General features: G+C 43.6%; 1 protein-coding gene across 1 annotated transcript in view; it reads right to left on the bottom strand.

Moving 5' to 3' along the window:
- Positions 1-24,694, bottom strand: part of SLC38A5 (solute carrier family 38 member 5) — a 67,199-nt gene that overhangs the window by 22,991 nt on the left and 19,514 nt on the right. Inside the window, exons 2-8 of the mRNA XM_063119501.1 lie at positions 21,134-21,348; positions 17,564-17,648; positions 14,706-14,821; positions 14,341-14,414; positions 12,558-12,650; positions 11,980-12,061; positions 8,056-8,138 (exon numbers count right to left, since the gene is read on the bottom strand). Of these exons, the coding sequence (XP_062975571.1) occupies positions 8,056-8,138; positions 11,980-12,061; positions 12,558-12,650; positions 14,341-14,414; positions 14,706-14,821; positions 17,564-17,648; positions 21,134-21,225 (625 nt within the window). The 5' untranslated portion in view covers positions 21,226-21,348. The remainder of the gene's footprint in view (positions 1-8,055; positions 8,139-11,979; positions 12,062-12,557; positions 12,651-14,340; positions 14,415-14,705; positions 14,822-17,563; positions 17,649-21,133; positions 21,349-24,694) is intronic.

Here is a 24,694-nt window from a genome sequence, read left to right as displayed (position 1 = left end):
CAAACCATTTTCCCAGCACTATCCAGCCCTGCTTTCTCAACTCATATATTATATATTTGACTCACTAACCCCTTTATCCCTATATTTTGTCCCTTATCTATTTCTTTTTGTTCAATTAATTCCTCAAATTTCGTCCTCTCTTTACATTCTCCATTTTCTCTTACCCAATTTTTAGTCCATTGTTCTAATTGAAAATAATTTAACCACGTTAATTCCAAATCTCTCAAAACTTCTTCCAACCTCTCTCTTGTATTCATCCCCCTTAACCACTCTCCTAATTTCATTTTATTTATTTCTTTTAAAACTTTGCTTAACCTCTTCTTTAAATTTTCAGGAAATTTCTTTAACATTATCACCGGTGTTAAGGGGGAATTACTTGAAAACAATTCCTTTTTATAATTATTCCAAAGTTCCCAATGGAACTTCAGAAATTGGTTATCTAAATCATTAAGCCATTTACCCTTCCCTTTTTGCTTAAAAAACACATTTTGCAATTTCAACTCAATATTCCCTAGCGTATTTTCCTCCATCCATTTCAAATCCCCTACCCCTATAATTGCTTCAACAACATGTCTTAACCTATTAGCTAGATAGTAGTACTCAAGGTTTGGGAGACCCAGTCCGCCTCTCTTTTGGCTTAAATACCATTTACTTTTATTAATCCTTGATCTCTTCCCTTCATTGCAGTAATTATTTATAAGATTCTGCCATCTTTTTAATTCTATCTCTGAAATTCTTATTGGTAACATTCTAAAGAAAAAGTTAATCTTAGGTAAAATTTTCATCTTTATTAAAGCTATTCTTCCAAACCAGGAAAGATTCAGTTTCTTATACTTCTTTAACTCTTCCTCTATTTCTTTTTTCAATCCATTTAAATTCTCATTTCCCAAATCTTCTAAATTTTTTGTAATCTTAACACCCAAATATTTAATTTTTTCTTTGCTTTTCAAAACTGAAGCCTTCCCTTCCCACTCCCTTTCTTCCTTTTTAGTATAGTTGAATAACATCAAATCCGATTTTGCCCAGTTTATCCTTAACCCCGTAACTTCCTCAAAATCATTCAACTGCTGTTTAATTCTTTCCATTTTACCTAAAGGATCTCTAATAGTCATCAATGTATCATCTGCAAACATGTTCAGTTTTATTTTATTACTACTGCCTATCCCCTCTATCTCTCCATCCTCTCTTATTGCGTTTGCCAACAATTCCATCACCAATACAAACAGGACTGGCGAGAGTCCAGGGCTTTAAACTGAATCTTACGGGGGTGGGAGACGTAAATTTTGAGGCAACAATGGATGAAGGCCAATGCACCACAGTACAGAGAACAGCTCCAACAGTGTCCCAAAATAGTGTCTGCAACAAGGTAGGAACAAAGCCAGACTATAAAACACATGGTCTTCGATGTCTATATACTAATGCCCAGAGCATGGGAAACAAACAGAATGAACTTGAACTCTTATTACATGAAGGCAAATACGACTTGATAGGTATAACTGAAACTTGGTGGGATGACTCCCATGACTGGAATATAGTAATTGAAGGATATAACTTGTTCAAAAAGAACAGAAGAAATAGAAAGGGAGGTGGAGTTGCACTATATGTTAAAAATACCTATCCCTGCACAGAAATACAGGCGGATGAGATTGGGAGCCCCGTCGAGAGCGTCTGGATTAAAATAAATGGGGCTAGGAATAAAAAGAATATGATAATCGGAGTCTACTACCGACCACCCAATCAAGGAGAAGACGAGGACGAAACTTTTGAGAAACAAATTACCAGTGTTTCAAGGAAGTGTGATGTAGTAGTGATGGGGGACTTCAATTACCCTGATATCTGTTGGGAGACCATTACTGCCAAAAGCGGCCCTTCCAAGAAATTCCTGACATGTATGGGTGATAACTTTCTCCTACAGAAAGTGGTGGAAGGAACTAGAGGATCGGCAATCCTTGACTTGTTATTGACCAATAGGGATGACTTAGTGGATAAAGTGGCAGTTACGGGAACTCTGGGGGAAAGTGACCACGTCATACTTGAATTCTTGATTATGAAGGAGACAAAAGTCGAGCGTAGCCATACACGTACTCTGGATTTTAGGAAAGCTGATTTTAATAAACTCAGAACTATAATAAGTAAGGTCCCGTGGCAAGGGAGCCTAAAGAGAAAAGGAGTGCAGGATGGGTGGGAGTATCTAAAAAATGAAATTTTAAAGGCACAGTTACAAACAATTCCAACAAGGAGAAAAGATAGAAGACAACAGAGGAAACCAATGTGGCTCCACAAAAAGCTTATTGATGAACTGAAAACAAAAAGGGATACATATAGGAAGTGGAAGGAAGGCCAGGCTACAAAAAAAGAGTACAGACAAGTGGCGCAGAAGTGCCAAAATGGCGTCAGGAAGGCTAAAGCTGTGAATGAGCTGAGATTAGCGAGGGATGCTAAAAGCAATAAAAAGGCTTTCTTCAGATACGTGAGTAGTAAAAGACAGAGGAAAGAAATGGTGGTTCAGCTGCTTAATGAGGATGGCAAATTGATAACAGATGACAAAGAAAAGGCTGAAGTGCTCAATTCCTACTTTGCCTCGGTCTTCTCCCAAAAGCGGGTCTATGACCCCCCTGGAAAAAGTGAAGCAGAAGTTGAGGGGGCAGGATTGCAGTTTGAGATTGATAAACAAATGGTCAAAGAACACCTAATTTCCTTGAATGAGTTCAAATCTCCAGGGCCCGATGAACTGCATCCAAGAGTAATGAAGGAGCTAGCGGAAGAACTCTCAGAACCTTTGTCTATTATCTTTGCAAAATCATGGAAGACGGGTGAGGTGCCGGATGACTGGAGGAGGGCTAACGTTGTCCCTATCTTCAAAAAGGGCAAAAAGGAGGAACCTGGGAACTACAGACCAGTCAGTCTGACATCCATCCCTGGGAAAATTCTGGAGCAAATTATAAAGAAGTCAATCTGTAAACACCTTGAAACCAATGCAGTGATTACTAGAAGCCAACATGGATTTGTCAGGAACAAATCCTGTCAGACTAATTTGATCTCATTTTTTGATAGGATAACCTCCCTTGTGGACTGTGGGAATGCTGTGGACGTCATATATCTTGACTTCAGCAAAGCTTTTGACAAAGTACCACATGACATTCTGATTAACAAACTAGCTAAAAGTGGGCTAGATGGAACAACTATTAGGTGGATCCACAGTTGGCTACAGAATTGGACTCAAAGAGTACTTATCAATGGAACCTTCTCAAACTGGGGAGAGGCAACGAGTGGGGTGCCGCAGGGCTCAGTCCTGGGCCCAGTGCTCTTCAACATTTTTATTAATGATTTGGACGAGGAGGTGCAGGGAACGCTGATCAAATTTGCAGATGACACCAAATTGGGTGGGATAGCTAATACCCTGGAAGACAGAAACAAACTTCAAAGTGATCTTGATAGGCTGGAGTGCTGGGCTGAAAACAACAGAATGAAATTTAATAGGGATAAATGCCAAGTTCTACATTTAGGGAATAGAAACCAATTGCACAGTTACAAGATGGGGGACACTTGGCTCAGCAATACTACAAACGAGAAAGATCTTGGAATTGTTGTAGATCACAAGCTGAATATGAGCCAACAGTGCAATATGGCTGCAAGAAAGGCAAATGCTATTTTGGGCTGCATTAATAGAAGTATAGCTTCCAAATCACATGAGGTACTGGTTCCTCTCTATTCGGCCCTGGTTAGGCCTCATCTAGAGTATTGCGTCCAGTTCTGGGCTCCACAATTCAAGAAGGATGCAGACAAGCTGGAGCGTGTTCAGAAGAGGGCAACCAGGATGATCAGAGGTCTAGAAACAAAGCCCTATGAAGAGAGACTGAAAGAACTGGGCATGTTTAGCCTGGAGAAGAGAAGATTGAGGGGAGACATGATAGCACTCTTCAAATACTTAAAAGGTTGTCACACAGAGGAGGGCCAGGATCTCTTCTTGATCCTCCCAGAGTGCAGGACACGGAATAACGGGCTCAAGTTAAAGGAAGCCAGATTCCGGCTGGACATCAGGAAAAACTTCCTGACTGTTAGAGCAGTGCACAATGGAATCAGCTACCTAGGGAGGTTGTGGGCTCTCCCACACTAGAGGCATTCAAGAGGCAGCTGGACAACCATCTGTCAGGGATGCTTTAGGGTGGATTCCTGCATTGAGCAGGGGGTTGGACTTGATGGCCTTGTAGGCCCCTTCCAACTCTGCTATTCTATGATTCTATGATTCTATGAGTGGGTATCCTTGTCTTGTCCCTCTGGCTAGTCGTATCTTGTCCGTTATTCCATCATTTACTACCACTACGGCTGTGCTTTTAGAGTATAACTGTTCTATTATTGTTCTAAATTTAGTACCAAATCCCATTTTATTTATAACCAACTTTAAAGTTTGCCAGCTCACACAATCAAAAGCCTTAAAAATATCTAACGCTAAAATACCCGCCTTAATCCTTGATTTTTTTATCCCCTGTATTACACTCAAAACTCTACCTATTAATGTGTGCATCTGTCTACCTGCTATAAAACCACATTGGTCTTCCCCTACATATTTAGCTATACATTTATTTAACCTTTTAGCCAAAATGCCTGAAAAAAATTTTGCATCTTGGTTTATTAGTGAAATTGGTCTATATGAATCGGGGAGAGTCAGATCCTTATCTGGTTTCGGAATTAAAATTATTATAGAATGCTCCCATGACTCTGGGATCCTCTCCCCCTCCATTATTGCATTATATAATTTCAGCAACTTTGGCACTATTAAGGTTTTAAATTTTTTGTAAAACTCTGGTCCTAAACCATCTGCCCCTGGTGATTTCCCTGCTTTAAGCTGATCTATAACCTCCTCTATTTCACTTGGCGATATATTATTATCCATTATTTCCTTATGCTCTTTTTCTAATCCTTTCTTCAAAAATTTATCCACATATTCCTCCGTCCTTTTCATTTGGGTATCTCTTTTCTTGTATAACTCTTCAAAAAAATCCTGAAAATTTTTTATTTTATCCTTCATCAAATGACAATCATTACCCTGCTTATTTTTTACTAACCCTATCCCATTTTTGGCTTTTTCTTTCTGTGTGAGTTTGGCAAGCATCTTCGAATTCCTGTTACTATTTTGAAAATATTCCCTTTTCATATAAATTAAATTCCCCTGAACCTCTTCTAAGTTAATATTTTCTAATTCCTTTTTTTGTGCCATTAATTCCATTAATTTATGTTTATTCTTAGTTTGCCAATATTCTTTTTCCAGCTTTATTATCTCTTTTTCTAGAGTAGCCTGCCTTGCCTCTTGTTGTCTTTTTAATTTACACATTTCCCTAATACAGTTCCCCCTAAACACAGCCTTCATGGTATCCCAAACCACTGCAGTTCTTGTTCCCCCCTTCTCATTTATTTCCCATGTTTCTGACAATTCCTTCTGCATTTTCTCAATTACTTTGTCATTCTTAAATATCTTAGTATTCAATCTCCACCTTAATGCTTCTTTATATTCCTTACTAACTGCAAAAACTAAGCTTACCAGTGCATGATCCGATACCTTGATTGTCCCTAATTCCATTCTACATGTCTTGGTTACAAAATCTCTAGATACAAAAATATGATCAATTCTGGAGTATGAATGATGGACTGAAGAATAAAACGTGAATCCTGGGTCCGCCCCTCTGAGAACTCTCCAAGAATCAACAAAATCCTTCTCTTTAATTAATTTGCTTAAAATAGTAACATTGTTTCTCTTTTCTACCTCAGAGGGATTTGACCTATCTACTCTATTGTCCATAACCATGTTAAAGTCTCCCGCCATAATTACATACCCCTCCTTGAATTCTTCCATCTCTCTTAATACCTCCTCATAAAATTCTTTTTGTTTATTGTTTGGTGCATACATATTAATCAAAGTATGACACTGCGTCTCCATTCCAAAGTCTGTTGGCACAGATCATTAAAGACCTGCACTGTTGCTCCTTGGAACTTCAGCTCACCCAATGCTCTTAATTCCTTCATTAATTGCTCTTTCTTGTAATAGCTTAAAAATTTCACCAAAACATCTCTGGGGGGTGCACCACTTCTGAAACCCCCTACCCTGTGAGCACGCTCCACATCTTCTTCAACTAATTGCAGGGTTGGGACTAGTTCTTTGAACCAGCTTAAAATATTCTTCCTGAGGTCCTCCCCTTTCTTCTCCACCATATTACGAACGCGCAGGCTTACTCTTCGTGCATTATCTTCTATAGCAATCAGTCTCTTATCTTGATCTTTAAATTTCGCCTCTTGATCATTTTGAGTCTTCTTAATTTCTTTAACTTGATTTTTCACTTGATCAACCTCTGTCTTCAAAAAGCCTAATTGATTATCTCTTATAGCCATTTCTGCAGCCAGCTTATCCACCCTCTTATTATTTTTGTCAATTTCTGTTTCAATTTTCATAAAAAGCTCAGCTTTAAGACTTTTCAACATAGCTGAAATTTGATCCACCATTTCCTCTTGCCCTGCTGGCTCTGCGCCAGCTCCGGCAGCCATCTTCAACTCCTTTGTTGATATTGTAGATTCTTCTTGTTTTTCTTCCGTCTCCGGCTCTGGATCAACAACTCTTTGAAGTCTTTTAATGGTATTGTTGGACGCGTGTTGAACCCACCGTGGCTTCACCACCGGGGCAGTTTTTTTGGGTGGCATAGGCTTGGAAATACTGCTGGTGTTAGTTAGTTTCGCTTTTAAGTCCAACAGACAGCGAGCTCAGAAGGGTTTTACTGCCGTGCTTAACGAGATTTATTACTTGCTACTGAAAAGGTGGCTATCAATCAATCTCTCCTGACGATGGCTCTGCAATTAAAATTCCTTTCAAGATAAGCTCTCCGTCTGGGAGATTTCTTATGCAGCCGCTCTTAACAGTTCAAGGAGGGGCTACTTCTCCACTAGCCACCTTCCTTCCACTTTAAATACACTCGTTAAGCAGAAAAATACTTTAATCTTTTAAATCCCATTCTGTAGCTCAAAGTTTCCCATTCAATCTTCACCGTTCTTCACTATATCCAGCTCAAATAATTAGATGATAAGGCTTAAAAACCTACCGGTCAATCGGCAGTTCTTTTTTTTCCTTATTGCTCCATTGGCACGCTGGCTCCTCCCCACCCCTCTCCATCCCTGAACTGATTAAATGGCTCTCCCAAATTCACCACCTATGAATGAGGGACGGATTCTGTGGCAGGGAACATGGGGTTCAGCCCCACAGAATGTGTAAAAACTGCAGATGGCAGGCACCATCTTAGAAGAAACATCGAAGGCGTGCCTCTTCTAAGATGGCGTCTGCTGGAACACGTACAATCAGGAAACAAAGGAAGCATTTCCCTTTCACGTGGCTTCCGTGCTAGGAAAGCCTTTGCCTGTTTTTAATTTATGTCTGTCAGGCTATTAAAGGCACGGATTCAGAGCCAGGAAAAAAAGGTGGCAACCCATGGGGAGAAAGGTGTATTCTTCTGTGCCCCAACATTTCCATCGTAGGAAACTCTATACCAAGAAGTGTAATTCCCTGGAGAGTGAGGTTTCACGGGGCGAACTCACAATGCCAGGGGCGAACTCAATTCCTTCCAGCAGGGGGCAGCAGAGCTATATATGCAGCAAACAATCGGTGGGGGGGAATCCACCCTGGGGGAATCCGCAGGTCGTTCCCAGGGCGCTTCTAAGCCGCTGCCGCCGCCGCCACCCAACTCCCTCCTCGCCGGCCGGCGAGGAGAGCTCGGGCCTTCTTCCCCCGAGCTCTCCTCGCTGGCCGGCGTGGAAGGAGTTGGGTGGCGGCGGGTGGCGGCGGCAAGGACGTCTCTTCCTCGGCTCTTCTCCAGGTAAGTGACATTATCGCTTTGGGGGCGCACTGGGGTCGCTTAGAAGCGGCCTGGGAACAACGTGCGGATTCCCCCCCTGTATTTCCTTGAACTCTCAGGTAATGGCAGAACAGCAGTGACGCAAGAATGCACACCAGCTCAGCCGCTGTTTATCCAAGCACACTGAAGCAAGACAGCATGGCAGGCACTCTTCACCACTTACCCAAATGTTTCATCATTGCCAAGGGCAGGATGACACAAACGCTGACAACGATGATTAAAATATTCCCGTTCAAGTACCATTCGCTGAAAACAAAACAGAATCAGGTTCACAATAGTCAACGGACTTTATGATCCCCCTCCTCCTAGGGTGAACAGAGGCAGAAAAACAGCAGCAGCAGCAGCAAAACCACGGCTCTTGTACTTTTAATAGGTGCATCAAAGAAGGAACATAGGTACGGTTGCTTGGGAGCGCTTCTTACCTTTACAAGCTGAAATTCTCAATAATTGAGAAGCAGAGACCCATTGTGCTCTTTTGCATCTGCTCACTCCATCCCCTTCCCAAATCTAATATTGATATTAATGAGCCAGAATAACTAGCAAAATTACATACGGAGGGAAGGTCCCATACACAGTAAAGACCCTGAGTGGGTATGAATGTGGGTACCATGCACAGAGATCCACTGTACTTGCTCCTGGTTAATGGCCACCCAAAGGTCAACTCCACTGCACCCTTGTCCCTGAGAGCCGCATCTTACGTTCACCTGAAGGAATTAAGGGCAGCTCTGTAATAGAGTAAATACAGGACGCACAAGAAGAAACGCTGGAGTGGGCATGAAACCTGTTCCCTGGTGACCATGGTATCTGGGGCTGGGTCCCAAATTACAGCCTATTTATGGTCAACCCACATCTGCATCAAGCTACACAGGGTTCTACTCCCTGATGACAGCTAAAGTGTGGTGGAATGTTGGAACAGTGGAAACTGGGGACTCTGTGTGTGTGTGTTTAATACTGTTGCGTTAAATGTTTTGTGAGCCATCAAATGTTCCAGAGCAGTTTCCCCCAAACTGTCACTCTCGCCATGTGTTGGGCTGTAACTCCCATAATTCCTGACTGGGAATTGTGGGAGATACTGGCCATGCTGGCTAGGAATTGTGGGAGCTGCAGTCCAACACATGGGGAGAGCAACAGGTTAGGGAAGCCTGCTCCAGAGCAAGGCTGGAGAGAAAAGTAAGTCTCCAGATGTTTTGGACTTCAATTCCCAGCATTCCTGACCATTAGCCATGCTGGATTTCTAGGAGCTGAAGGCAAAGGGGAAGAAAACCTGGTATAATACTGGGGAAGGCCTGTTGCTCAGAGTTATTGCCAAGGCTTTGCATGTAAGAAGACCCAGATTCAATCCCTGGCAGCTCCAGTTAAAAAGATGTCAGGTACCACCAGGGCTACAAAAGACCATTTTTTATCCATTTTTAATGTTTAATTATGATTTTGAGACTTGAATTGTTGTATCTTTTATTTATTTTGTTGTTGCCATTTGGTTTTATGATTGCAAATCACTCCGAGAGGGCATTTGACAGGTGGATGGTATACAAATCTAATAAATAAATAAAGAATTAAAGTAAAGTATTTTTTAAAAAATGCACAACTTGTTGAGTGCTGTGGGTCCAAATGAAGGAACCAGAAAAGAAAACCCCAAATGGCCTTCTATGTACCAGGAGGGCTACCCCTAAACAGCAGGGGCTGGATTTTCATTTTGCCTCACAAACTGACCACCCACCTTCCCCCACCCCGATCCTCACAAGTGGTCAGGCTCCATAAGAAATTTGGCAGGACTTAGCAGCAAGGGTATCCATCAGTTCTGCAGCATGAGCGCTCAGGTAGGTCACTGCATGCATAGTAAACCTAAAGAGAGCCGTAACCTGAAATGGTGAGCTATATTTATCTCTTACGACTCAAAAACACTTCTCTTTTCCATGAGAGTGAAACGGAGGACAGGCTTTCTGCCATACCCTTGCCTAAAACGCAGTAAAGCTGCCAGAGATCCTACTGGTTTCCAGCACCAGATCCACTCATCCGCTGACCATTGTGGATACTCTTGTATACCATTATCAGACTTTCCCCAACAGTGACAGAGCCTTGGGGCTGAGCAAGGTTTGCTCCAATTCCAGTTCTTAAGGTCTTAAAATCTGGGTAATTATCTATTTTAACAGATGGGAGTGTGGAGCTCAAACTACATGCTACAATGCAGCTACGTGAAACATTACCCCAGTGCATCCTTCACCAGCTTGACGCCTTTCAATACGTTGGACTACAGGCCCCACCACCCCTAGCCAGCATGGCCAATGGCAGTCCAACACATCTGGAAGGCACCCAGTTGGGGAACGCTGCCTGAATAGCTACTTCTCCCTAGGAAGCATCCACATCAGGATTCGCAAAGATGAAGCAGCAGGAAGAGGACTCCTTTCTCGACTGTGACTCCCCTCTTCCTCTGAGAATCCCCCTACTGTCGCTTTCACCCTTGGCTGGGTTCCAGCCTCATGTTTATCAGATTTCAGACTGGAGAAGCGGGACGCTGGGATAACATTACACGTTGCTTTTGGGGTGACGTGCAGTTTGGCTGGAGTTCAAAGTGAAATTGGAGTTCAAAGTGAAATTTAAGTGTAAGTGTCGGGGGTGGGGGTGGGGAGATTGTTTTTCTTTTGTGAAGGAATAACCAGTATTTTAACAGTCTGTAAATTAATTTTAACTTTGCCATTTTAAATTTGTATTTTAAATTTGTATTTTTGCATTGCTGCTGTTTTTATCTTGGCTGTGCTTTTATACTGTATTTTATATTATGGTTTTATACTGTCGCTTTATACTTTGAATTGTCTTAATTTTGTAAACCGCCCAGAGAGCTTCAGCTATTGGGCGGTATAAAAATGCAATAAATAAATAAATAAACAACCCCCTGCTTTCCGCTCCCCATTCTTGTTTAAGCAACGTGGGGGGTGGGAATCCCCCCAAGTGATTACACTGCACAGCAACAGAGACCAGCGGCTTGGGCCCAGAATTCTCCTGGTCATGGAAGGTATGTGAATAGGGCAACAAGCCCCAGATGGATCCATTTATAGACGGGGAAAAGGAGCCAAAAAGGCCAGCTGCTTCCCTCCATAAAACTGCTCTGAAAGCAGAGCGAGCTTGGAGGGGCAGCCGTGGGAGGAGGGGAGCAGTTTCATTCCAGGTCACAATGGCCCTAAGCTGCCTCTACAAGAGGAGGTCAGCAAGAGTTCAAATCCCTAAAATAATCCTTGATATGATTGGGTGTTACCTCCAAGGTGACCTTAAGGTAATAACGTGTGATGTTTGCACTGACTCAATGTATAGAAAAGACACCGTTTTAATTTAAAAGCTGTTGGTCACTGCTTAAATCATAATGGCTTCGAACTGGACTCTTGGTGGCAGCTTGACCCAATCTGGTGTCCTCCAGATGCTTTGGACTACAACTCCCAGCATTCCCGACCACTGGCTATACTAGCTGGGGCTAATGGGGGTTGAAGTCCAACAACATCTGTAGGGCACCAGGTCAGGGAAGGCTGCTCTATGAAACGGCTGAGGAATGTGCTCAGTGTAGCAGCAATGGATAAATTCACTGCTTTACTACTTCCCAGGGTTTAAGCAATAGCAGCCCGATTTGCATGTAACAAGAAACCACTGTTGGTGAATTTCCCCACAGAGCTTCTTGTTGCAGTGGTGGCAGCCATTTTGAATATTTGGGGGGCTTCTTGTCACATGTGAATCCAGAAAGCGTGGGCTATGGGGTGGTTGACATGCCACCTCCAACCCTAATATAGCCCACGGGTTCTGGGTGGTTTGTCAATGTTCACATGTAGCAAGAAGCCATGGCGGAAGGTGCTTTTGTCACCAATCCTTATAACATTATTACGTTAAAATAAGCCATGGTGGGCAGCGGTAATCATGCAAACCAGGTCAAACCATGGTCTCCTTTCATTTCTTTTGGGAATAAATTTGAAAATAAAGAAACTCTTTTTCTTTTCTTTTTTAACTGGGTGGCCGTTGAGTATTTGTTGTTTTGTGTACAGTTAATTATCTCTCCTTTTAATTTAAAACAAAACAAAAAAGGCAAGGCCAGTGGAGTTTTGCTTACCCGTTTTTCTCTGTCAGCCCTAAGAAGGTTTGGATCACCAGTGGCAGTTCAGATTTAACAATGAACAAGTAACTGGACATTGCTGCAAAAAGAGAAAGCTGTCAGGATTTCCTGTATTCCCCATTTGGCCTGGTGGGGAGGAGAGAGAACAAGAGGCGTGGCGATAGGCCACCGTCACAACTGCACAAGCACACAATTGAGTACTGGGCACAATATTCAGTCCCCAAATCCACGGGACTTTTTTAAAGTGCAAAATTTGTGTTAACATAGCATTTTCCTTTTTTTTTTTTACAGAAATGAAACAAAGAATAACCGTTTTTAGCTATTTAAATGTTTTAAATTTTGTATCTTAAAAAGATTAGGCCATGTTTTATTATAATGTTGTTTTATAATGTTGTATTTTTCGTTATTTTTTAAAATGAATTCTTGTGAACCGCCCAGAGAGTCTCAACTACTGGGTGGCACAGAAATAAAATGAAAATAATAAATAAATAATATCTCAGAGCACACATGATCCTGCCTGTTCAAACCCTTCGCCCTGGTAGGGGAGTGATTTATGGGGAAGAACAAGTCCTTACCTCCTATGTTGTGTATTGAGATTATCACAGCGGCAACCACTTTGCCCCCATGGCCAAATGCCCTGAGTCCCAGCTGTTCATAAGCCCTAATTCCTAGATAGATGAGAGAGAGAGAGAGAGAGAGAGAGAGAGAGAGAGAGAAGGGCAGGGTTGTTTTTTGCAATTGGCTTAGAAATCACTTTCATTATCATCCCTAAGTCTTGGTTGGTACTGGTATCACCACTACTCCAGCCCATTGGCATTGCCTCTATTCACAAGTAAGGCTTCTGTCACCATACCCCCAATTCTTGCAGACGACATTCCCTAGTTAGGAACGTCCCTAGTTAGGAAAGTATGCAACTCTATGGTAATACTGGTGGGTGGAGAAACAGCTATGTTCTGCAAGCAAAGCTTCTCTGTTTACATGGAACATGAAATGAGTACAAAGGTCCAAGTGTGAATGCCAACCCACCTTCCTGCACTACCCTCCAACAACTTAAAAAACAGGATTCTGGCACCTCGGAAACCGTGTATTGCATAACTTGTGCAAAAGAGGCTAAAGAACCATTCTAGAGCGTGGGTTTCCCTTTTGTGACATCCTGGGAATTGTACTTGAGTGAGCTTTTTCTGGTATCAAATTCTAGGGCCCATCTCATAGAAAGCACAATTCCCAACAGTCCAAGGTTACCTTAGAGATGATATTTTACTAAACTCTATTTACTAGACTCCTAGATATTTTGTAGATATTTCACTTTAGTGGAGAATCTCAGAGCTGAGGGTCAACTGTGACTCTCCTGGGTGCACAATCCAGTCCTCTGGGCTTCCTCAGGAGGCCCCGCCCCCTTCCCCTCATCCACCAATGGTTTGGTGGCTTCCCGGCTTTAGCATAGTTTTTTCCGCCATTCTAAAAAGTTGCAGTGCTTAGCAAGAAGTTCAATAAACTATAACAGGCTGGTATTCCTGGCCCCGCCCCCTTTGCTTTCCACCCCGCCCACCAATGGAACGAGGGTCCTGAGAGCTTCTCCAAAATGGAATTTGGCCCTCAGGCTGAAAGAGGTTCAACAACACCCCTATACTAGAATCAATCTTTCTAGCTGTGTGGGTCTCCTATTCATGCAGTGTTACATGGCTTTTTAACAAAGCTTTTAATGGTTGAATTCACTAAGTTGGCACATTGTTTTAATTGTTTCAATAGTTTTACTGCTTTTAAATTATATATTGTTTTTTATGGTTTAATTTGTTTTTAGCTGTGTATATTTACTGTTTCATCCTGTATGCTTTTATCTGTATGCCACCCTGAGGTCTTCTTGATATAGGGCGGGATGTAAATGTTTTAAATAAATAAATTTCAGATCCTTGCAGTCCACACATGTGGGGCTTTGCAGCCTCCACTAGTTTCTGCTAGTCCACAGCCCACTATGAACAAGACCTTTAAAGGTGCAACATGATGGGGTTGATGGAGGAAAGGGACACAGCCCAGTTTGGGATGCTGCTTGTGGCGTGGATACTTATTCTACTCCTGAGAAATAAGGTCTGGCAGGCTTTTGTATTGTTTCAAAAACCTGTCAAACCAATTTGGACACAGATGATACTGGGGCAAAATAAACATTTGTGTACACACACCACAGACAGCGAAACCTTTCTCGAACTGTTTTCAGCTCCCCTAACAAACTATTGCCTGTCTCTAGTCATAGCAATAAAACTCCCCATGATTCTACTCCACATGGCCAGAGTTCTTTAGCTTTCTGTCTTACATTGCCCCACTGCTGGAACCCTGGGGGTAGTGAAGGAGCCCATAACGTACCCACGACTCCGGCACATTTCAGCAGCAGGTGAATGGAATAGGTGGAGAGCAAAGCAATGCTGATCAAAAGCACCCTGGTAAAAGAAGGGTAAAAACAGACGTCAGCTCCAAACCCCTCTCCCAGAAACCTGCACAGAATCTGGAACTCCCCGAACTTTACCTTCAAACCTACCCCCACCACCCTGCCCACCCAAGCCAGCCACAGAGTTCGATCCAGCCCCTACTTGAGCTTTCCCTTTGAGATGCTGTCAGTTTGGTCCCCATTATACTAGTGCACCACTGCACAATTTATGTCGATGGGCCGGTTTCTCCCTCTCAGGGCTGCAAGCTTCTCCTGGGCAATGCGCTATGGGAGCGGGACTCACACAAAGAGAACGATTCCAGTGTTCCTCATGGCATAGGCGAGACCAAGGATGCCGCTGCCCATGATGGCGTTGCTCAGGTTAAAGATGGACATCCCAAATGAAGTCTTCCCCTCAAACTACAAGCCAGAGAGTAAGGGGAGAAAAAACAGGTCATGATTGGAGGGTTTTGTTTCCGTTGAATAGCAGAAGATTAAATATCAATACTAATACTAAAAGTTGACAAAGTAAAGTGTCTGGCACTAATGCCTGCTATTATGTATCTGGGAGCCAGGAGGAAAAGGAATTGGATGACACAATGTTTGGGCTGGCAAGATCAGGGATGTGGAGTGGGTAGAGGTTATGATTTCAATAGGTGAGAGGATTTTGGTGCACAAACTCTTTCCGCCTGAGAGCCAAACTCCACTTGGGGTGTGTGTGTCGAATTCCAGTAGTAGGCGGGGCCAAAAGCAAAAGCGGCATGCCGAAAATACCAGCAAATGTAGTTTAGAGTTCTTTACGCCAACCAGTAAGCCTTAGGAGAGGCATTTCAAACGTTTAGAATGGGGGAAAACTGCAAACAAATCAAAACACACCCACCCCAGAAACCACCACATAATTGGTGATTGGATACCTCCTTTAGAGTTCTGATTGAAACCCAGAGCTTATTCACTGCCCCACTGATATCGGAGCCACCAGCCTCCACTGCCTGAGGGCATAGGGAGCGAGGTGGTACTGGTGAAAAAAATGGTGAGATGTGGAAAGACGGCCGATTGAAAGAAGGACTGGATGGCAATAAGGGTGTCTAAACGGGCAGGAAGGTTTTGTTAGGCACGGGGAACAACAGTGAGACCAGTAGGGTTAACTTCTAGAGAAAGACATGCCAGAGTTCAAACCAGACAGGTTCAAACCCTCTGACCCAGAACCTTAATTGAGTGTCTGCTTTAGATTTCCCAACCTGGTGCCACATTCACATGTGTTGGACTACATGTATGTTGGACTACAACTCCCATCACACTTTGGGAAGGCTCGTCTGAACTGATGCAAAACAGATGATGTCAAATTGGGTGGAATTGACATTCTTCAGTGAAACATTATGAGGGTGACCTTCTATTATCTGATGGGTGGGGAGTTTGGCCAGCCAACCTATTTGATGGCCCTGCTCTAAAGAACTAAAATAATGATGATGAAGAGATCGTTTAAAAGAACGCAAAGTGGCATAGGCAATAGGGAAAGTTGCCACATTGCAGGCAATATTGAATAGGAGCTTGCAACACGGTGTCATGTCTAGCCCTGCTCTCCCTGAGTTAGAAGAAAGTGTTTCAGGTGATCAGTCAGAATCAGACTCTGAAGTAGAGGAGTCGGCACCAGAACCAGTGGGAAGAAAGCTCTCACGGGCTCTTCACCAGCTGGGAGTGAACCTTCTCCAGAGTTTATCTCCTCAAAGGTAAACAACACACAGTCAGTAGGAAGCCAGTATTCTTCCGAAAGGGAGGGCACAGAGAGGTTAGTGGATCCTAGAGTACGCCGCAGACTAAAATGGGCGGAGCAAAGGGAAGGTGAGAGAGACCCGGCTGCCTCACACCCAGTCTCTCTGAAGTTAACGAGTCTTGGGAAAGGGCTTTCCATTCTTCTTGAAAGGACAAGTGTCTCGCGTAGTTTGCATAGTTTTGCCTAGGGGAAAGTTCCTAGAGATTAGACTCTTTTCAGGTGGGAAGAGATGTTTATTGCTTGAATAAAGCTTTGTGGATTACTTAGCAGGCCTCATTATTGTCTCCCAAGAAGGCAGGAGGTTTTTTGAGAAACACGACACACACTTACAACCATATTCTATGCCACAAATGCAATTGGAATAGATGTGTAGGGAAGAAGGGGTGGAGAGGGGAGAATGACATTTTTCCACATTCAAAACACAGCACAACCCTTGCAGAGAGAATATTACAATCCTGCTTTAGAAGCACAAGCTGAAGGGCGGACGTTTGCACTGTACATAACACACGGGCAACAATTATGTATTTATCGTGATAACAACTGAATTCCTGAAAAGGGCCTGTTGATTGTGAGCATGGAACTAGGTAGGCGGCAGTTCCTCGAGCCTCACATTCATTCAGTATATGAATGTGAGCTTGCCCACAGTAGACAACAAGAAAGAACAACAGAGCTGCAGGCAAGAGCGAAGAAAGAAAAAGGCAAGTTGGGGAGCAAAGGCTGTGGACAACGTTCACGGCAGGCATCTCAGGTGGTGAAAAGACAGTGAGCAACTGTACAGCTTAGTGCAGAAACATGGGAGCAGGAAAATGATGTGGTGCAGCCATTGCTGGAACGTTCCACTTAGGACAGCAGCGGTGGTTGCGGGGAAGCGGAAAATGGCAACGTCTGAATGCTTCCCTGAATAATAAAATCCTTCCACATATCAAGCCGGCATGTTAGAGAGAACAGCTCTAATCTGGCATTCTCTACGACGTGTTCGTTTTCTATGGGAGACGCCACTTTAAATGGGAGAACGTTCAGTGCCGTCTTCCCACCCGCAGACTGAACGGCGCAATTCCGGAGAAGCATTTCCATGTGATTCTTCTGAGAAATGTGGCCTCAGCTCTTAGCATCAAAAATAATCTCGTGCTCAAAGGGTACATCTGGCAGAACTGAGGACAGGCAGAGAAAGTAGAGATGCAAGCACTGCAATATCTTTTGGTCTGTACAGGGTCTCTGCCAACCCCATAAAACTTAAGGAGTGGAGAGGACTGTCCTATATATAGTCAGGAAGAGGTCTGTGAACCCAAAGAAAATAGTTCTGGGTTCTGTTCTCAGAAATTTGGGAGTCAAGGTTCTCAGATTCTGCCCAAGGTGGGATGGGGGAATCTGGGTGTTGCACGACTACCTACGTCAGTGAACTGGTTCAATTTCTTGCTAGCGATGTGGGGCAGGAACTCCTCTTGCTCCGTCAAAACATGCTCATCTTCCTCATAGCTGAAATGGAAGGAGACGCAGGATCAATGCCATGGACGTAGCCCCACAGCCACCCTCTTCTCCTATCCAGCGTCGGCAAGAATCCCGCCCTCAAAAGACAACCAAATGGCTCCATCAAACAAACGCACTGGTTTTGTGTCAGTTTCGGTGCTCTAAAACCCAAATACTTGAATTTTTTTGGAGAATCTGGAAAAGAGCTGGACCAGAGGACATAGATGAGGAAGGCGGAGTGTAGAGATGCACAGATAAATGGCACAGGAAGGACATGATAGCGATGACAACCGCAGGAACTCCAACGTGTGGACAATAGTGTCTTTACACAGGACATTGTCTCTTAACAAGGCATAATTAATTTAATTAATAATTAACAAGGCTTAATTAAGGGCACAATCCTAGGTCAGTTTAGACAGAAAAAAGACCTATGGCTGGATGGGACATGCTGGGGGTTGTAGGACTTTTTTTCTGTCTAAACCTGCATAGGATTGCATCCTAAAATGGTCCGGAATCCACATTCTGCACCAGAATAGCATCATGGAGTCGCAGGGAGATGGAATGGGCGAAATCCACTGGGAAGGTCTCCTGCTCAAACCCTGCTGAAATTCAAGGAAATGTACACATACCCTATGGACACAGCTCCTACCCAGCCACATTCTTGCCTTTTAGCAAATGGGAGCTGGTACAAGGACAGCTGGAAAGTGACTTCAAGGGCAGGTGAAGGGGAATTTCAAAAGGGTTGCCCTATTGCAGCCTTCCCCAACCGGGTGTTATCCAGATTAATCCCCAGCCATTAACCATGGTGGCTGGAAATGATGAGAGTTTTATTGTCTAATGCATTTGGAAGGCACAAGGTTGGCTGTTCTGTTTACTGCCCATTCATGAATCAAATATTGTCAACGGATTGCCTATTATTTGACCGGAGTTAAATATCGTCTATTATTCCATGAAACCATGATGTTAATGACACTTGAAGAATGGGTCTGCTATCTACTTAACGTTAATTGTCTTTAAAAACTGGCCTTTCCTTTTTTTTATAGTTACAGTTTCTTTGCTTTATTTCTGTTTTAATCTCTTTTCTTTAATTTTGTAACTGTTGGCTGATACTGGTGTTCCAACGTCAAACCCAAAGAAAATAATTGCTCAGTGATTCATTCACAATTAAACCTTCCCTAACGTTGTTGATAGTTTTTTTTTTTCTTTAATGCTTAACTTTTCAGCTGGCTAATGAAGTTCTGCCTTTCCTTAACAGCGGCTGATGTGCAGCCATTACCGGGCAATAACACTCTTCTCCATGCAATGAAAGCTTCATTTGCTCATTTCTGCAGATCAAAGTGCAGTTATGAAATTATTATTATTATTATTATTATTATTATTATTATTATTATTATTATTATTATTTATTTATTTATATAGCACCATCAATGTACATGGTGCAGTACAGAGAAAACAGTAAATAGCAAGACTCTGCCGCATAGGCTTACAATCTAATAAAATCATAGTAAAACAATAAGGAGGGGAAGAGAATGCAAACAGGCACAGGGTAGGGTAAGCAGGCACAGGGTAGGGTAAAACTAACAGTATAAAGTCTGCACAACATCAAGTTTTAAAAGCTTTAGGAAAAAGAAAAGTTTTTAGTTGAGCTTTAAAAGCTGCAATTGAAGTTGTAGTTCTCAAATGTTCTGGAAGAGCGTTCCAGGCATAAGGGGCAGCAGAAGAAAATGGACGGAGCCGAGCAAGGGAAGTAGAGGCCCTTGGGCAGGCGAGAAACATGGCATCAGAGGAGCGAAGAGCACGGGCGGGGCAATAGTGTGAGATGAGAGAGGAGAGATAGGAAGGAGCTAGACCGTGAAAAGCTTTGAAGGTTAACAGGAGAAGTTTATATTGGATTCTGAAGTGAATTGGAGGCCAATGAAGAGATTGCAATGAAGAAATGCAAGAGCAGGCCAGGAACTGCTGGTTTGTTTTATCCCCCATGTCATTTGACAATCTCCTATCTGATGGGGGCAGAGTAGGGAGAATAAAAGCAATTTAATTTTTCATAGTAACAGTTAACAAATTCCTTTTTAATTAACAAAGGTACCAACCAACTAACGATTTTTGTTGTTGTTCTAATGCTTTAAAATATCTGACCATTATTTGACAATCTTGACACTCCTATGAAATTTTGACATGCCTGTATGGGGGGGCCTTGATACACTTCCAAAACTTGCCTCCAGTGTAAACACGAGGAGACCATGAGCGTCATCAGGACAGGGTGTGTGTGGGGTGGGTGGGAATCGCATTTCCCTACCATCACTTTCGCCTCCTGCTTCTGTCCCACAATAACGACGAACAGCTTTCTCGGAAAGAGGAAGAAGCAACGACCACATGGCCCATTCAGTGGCTGTTTTTATCGCGCTACTTTTCCTTTACACAGCCCAAAATGGCGGTAAGTTTGGCTCCCCACCCTCCCCACCCTCGCCAAACTGGATTTACCAGGTCTTACTTTGTCACAGCAAAAAGACCAGAAGGAGCAAGAGACAAGTAGAAGGCAGATGGCATCGTTAAAAGAACCCACGAAAAACTGTGAGTGGCCAGTAATGAGCACGTGATAAAACATTCGTCTGATGACACTCATTGGCTGTGTTCAGATATAACCATAAGCCAGGATGTTTGCCCAAATGCGGACGCTGCCGGATCACCCCCATTTGGCTCCTCTCACCAGTAGGTGTGGCTAATCAGGAATGGGAAACCAAGTTCAAACTCTGGTCCTTTCTACACCATACAGGTGATCTCGGACTTAACTCCTTCTGGGATCGTCTCCCATGTCCAAATGGCCAGCACAATGTCAAGGACGAGAGGAGGGACATCGCCCAAGTGGAGGCAGCCATTTTTTTAAGGTACAGTTGCGCTCCAGCAAAAAGTAAGTGGGGGAAAAAAACTACTTCCGCTCACCCACCTACCCCCGATTCCTCCCGGCCCGGCTCCTTCCCTCTACTGCTCCCCGCTACTCATGGGGAGGAGGGCAGAAGCTGGGACGAGCAGCCACACACCTCCCGTTGTCTCGGGATGATCCTGAGACTGTGGGAGGAATTGGGTTTTCCCAGGGATTATTTATCCCTGGGAAAACCCATGCTTGTCCCCCCACCCCTGGGAGTCCCTGTGCGTCATTTGGAAGCACGGGGACTCGGCCATGACCAGCCAGCATTTTCGGGCTGGTGTAGAAACGGCCTCTGGCTTCAGATTCTGGCTTGTTAGAGGAGTGAAATAGCAGGAATTCAGTTGCAGCGGGAAGCTTTTACTTCCACGTTAGTTTAGCTGCTATTGCTGGTGGGAGAAGCCAAGTGGGGGTGGCTGGGCAGCAGCATGCACAAGCACGTTGCTCGTGTACAACAAGCCAGAATTCTCAGAAATTCTTGCTTAGCTTCAGCTTTCTCTCTCATTATGTCTTTCTCTCCCATGCAGCCCATCCCTGCTACTCCTCTCCATCATCACCTGCAAAGACTCACCCGTCCTCCAGCACAGCAGCCTTGTCATTATCAGGTATGGTCCCATTGAGCCTCTCAGTGCCCATGTCTTCTCCCATCTTCTGCAGCTCCATCCTGGATAATCCTCAGTCAGCGTGTATGTATGTTGGTGTGTGTCTGTGTGTGCGTGTAACTGACTGGGGTAAATCACCAAATGGGACAGCAGTAGCAGCAATGCACCTGGAACAGCAGCACACCTGGGGACATGGAGAAGAAGAAAACAATTCAGCAAGCAACGCACCATCATACAGAGGGTTTGAAAGTCACAGAGTGGGTTTTGGACTTGAGATACCAAAATATTCTCTTTCCAGCTGCAAAACGGGTGTGGATAGAGCGGGGTGGTCTGGCAGGGGGTGCTGCCTGTTAATGCATCGCCACAGCCTTTTCATTTACTTTACTGCATGCCAAGGAACATGCAGTGCTTCCAACCCCGTGCCTGAGGGAGAGTCTGTCCTGACACGAGGCAGGCAAGGAAAAATGTTACCCAGTTCCCCCTCCCACCCACACCTTCAGGCACAAGCTGGCAGGCTGCCCTGACTAGCATTTTCGCACAGCCTTACACCACCCGAGAAGGATGGCATGTACTCAGCTGCGTACAACCTGCTATAAATGTTAATGCTGGTATTAACATTTAAAGCCCTAAACGGCTTGGGGCCAGGTTATCTGAAGGAACGCCTCCTCCCATATGTTCCTGCCCGGACCCTAAGGTCATCTTCAGGGGTCCTTCTCCGTGAGCCCCTGCCAAAGGAAGTGAGGCAAGTGGCTACCAGGAGGAGGGCCTTCTCTGCTGTGGCACCCCGGCTGTGGAATGAGCTCCCTAAGGAGGTTCGCTTGGCACCTACATTATATGCTTTTAGACGCCAGGTGAAGACCTTTTTATTCTCCCAACATTTTAACAATCTATAAATTTTAAATAACATGGTTTTAAATTCATAATTTTGCATTGCTGCTGTTTTTATCTGGTTGAGCTTTTATATTGTATTTTATATTATGGTTTTATACTGTTGTTTTATACTTTGAATGGTTTTAATTTTTGTGAACCGCCCAGAGAGCTCCGGCTATTGGGCGGTATAGAAATGTAATAAATAAATAAATAAATAAATAAATAAGAAGTCCCTCTCCTAATAGTAAATATTTTGCAACAAGGGGAGGTGAAATGCTGCACTTGGGAAAAATTATGCACAGTACACTAGAAAACCAAGGAGGTTAAGGTAATAGATTTCAACAATTTTTATAGAAAAATAAGATGAAGTATACACTCAAGACTATAGAGCACTTACAATATGCAATACATTATACATTTAAAAATGCAGTAAAAAGTGCTTCACAAGCTTGATTGGCTTGGCCAGATGCATTTCAACTCAGAAGTCTTCTTCAATGGCCAATCTATTACCTTAACCTCCTTGGTTTTCTAGTATACTGTTTGTGGTTAAGGCTAACACCTGTTTTTTGTGCAATAAATTATGCACATCCATCACATTTGCTTTTCATCCTTGGCACTGTTCTGAAAAGTCTGACTTTCAAAGATTGAATGGTTGGGTTTTGTTGTCATTCTTTTGCAAGGATCTGGATGGCACAGGGCAAAAGGGAAGGGAACAGACAAGAAGGGCACAGAAATTGGGCTAGCGTGAAGCCAAAAGCCAGGTGGGATGAACAAAGCTGGTACTTGGTGCTTGGAAAAAGCAGCTACCTTTTTTAACGCATGGAAAGTGAAAATCCTTAGGTTTAAGGAACGAATCGAGGGAGAATGTTGCTGATGCATCTAATCCAGCAGACTATTCTGTCCCTCCCCAACGTCTCAGGATAAGAAATTCCACGCACCTCGGCTGTCTGAGAGCCAAAGCAGATGTTATGAGGGAAACACAGGGCCTCCAACCCCACCCTTCCCTTGTAACAACTAATGCAGGAGCAGATTGTAGAGGAGAACTTCCAGGAGGGAATTAGGGTGGCCAATTAAGCCTTGCCCCAAAATAACAACAACAACAACAACAACAACAACAACAACTATTTATTACAATTACATACTGCCCCATAGCTGAAGCTCTCTGGGCAGTTTACAAAAGTTAAAAACAGTGAACATTAAAAACAAATATACAAAATTTAATACCATAAAAAGAATAAAATACAAACAAAGACAATATTCATTTAAAAACAACTATTCTGGGGTCCGTTAAAAAACTCAGTATATGATGTTAAATGCCTGGGAGAAGAGAAAGGTCTTGACCTGGTGCCGAAAAGATAACAGTGTTGGCGCCAGGCGAGCCCTCGTCAGGGAGATCATTCCATAATTGAGGGGCCACCACTGAAAAGGCCTCTCCCTTGTTGCCATTCTCCGAGCTTCCCTCGGAGCAGGCATCTGGGGGAGGACCTTAGATCCTGAGCATAATGTACAGATAGGTTCATGTCGGGAGAGGTGTTCCGTCAGGTATTGTGGTTCCAAGCTGTGTAGGCCACAAATGAGGCCACATATTTGTAAAAAAACAAAACACACACGTGCTAATATGTATGTGTAGATGCAAATGTAGAAATAATTGTTATAATTTAAATACAATACATCTCACCAGAGTGGAGAAGACTGTGATTGGCTGACCTGAGTGCCTACTCGGTCTGATGTCTGGTGCTCACTGAGGATGGCCAACCTCAAGGCCCCTCCCTGCTCTCCCTTCCTATGGTTCTTTCTCTTTAAGCTAGACTTGGCTTGGACAGCCCTTTGAATAGGGAATACCTTTAAATAGAGGACTGACCTCTGTAAAGGCGGGCACATGGCCACCATAGAAGAATTGGAGGATCACAAGGAGAGCATAGCCCTTTCTCCACCCACCAATTCTGCTTTGCCAATTTTATCGTCTTGGATGCCTTCAGCTTATTCTTGACCCTGGGGTGGGGGGGAATCGGTTCTCGTAGGGTACAGATTCCATACTCTGGGACTGATTTCCATATCTAACTTGGAGAAAAAGCTACATAATATGTTGTGTCAGAGGAAGGAAACTGGGAGCCAGGATTCCTGCCCAGCAGCACTCGTTAGCCTTAGGCAGGGGCACAGGACTTCCTTCAGCCCAAGGGCCAAATACAACTTCAGAAAAGCTCTCAGGAGCTGTGTTCCAGTGGTGGGTGGGGCCAAGAGCAAAAGGGGTGGGGCCAAGAATACCAGCATGTATTTTATTTAGTTTATTAAAGCTCTTACTTCCAGCAATGGCGCATTTTGACCACTTAGAATGGGGAGAGAAAAGTGCAAAAGCCAAGAAATCATCAAATACATGGGGTAGGTGGGAAGGAGCAGAAGCCACTTGGTTAGGGTGACCATATGAAAAGGAGGACAGGGCTCCTGTATGTTGTATAGAAAAGGGAATTTCAGCAGGTGTCATTTGCATGCATGCAACACCTGGCGAAATTCCCTTTATCACAACAGTGAAAACTGCAGGAGCTATACTACAGTGAACAGATACAAAAGAAAACATGGCTCCTGCAGCTTTACCTGTTGTGATGAAGAGGGAATTTCACCAGGTGCTGCATGCACACAAATGACACCTGTTGAAATTCCCT

This window comes from Elgaria multicarinata, chromosome 3 (genome assembly GCF_023053635.1).
Source record: "Elgaria multicarinata webbii isolate HBS135686 ecotype San Diego chromosome 3, rElgMul1.1.pri, whole genome shotgun sequence".
In the NCBI taxonomy this organism is placed as follows: Eukaryota; Metazoa; Chordata; class Lepidosauria; order Squamata; family Anguidae; genus Elgaria; species Elgaria multicarinata.
Note: the sequence above shows the minus strand (reverse complement) of the source record. Positions and strands in the feature narration are given on the sequence as shown.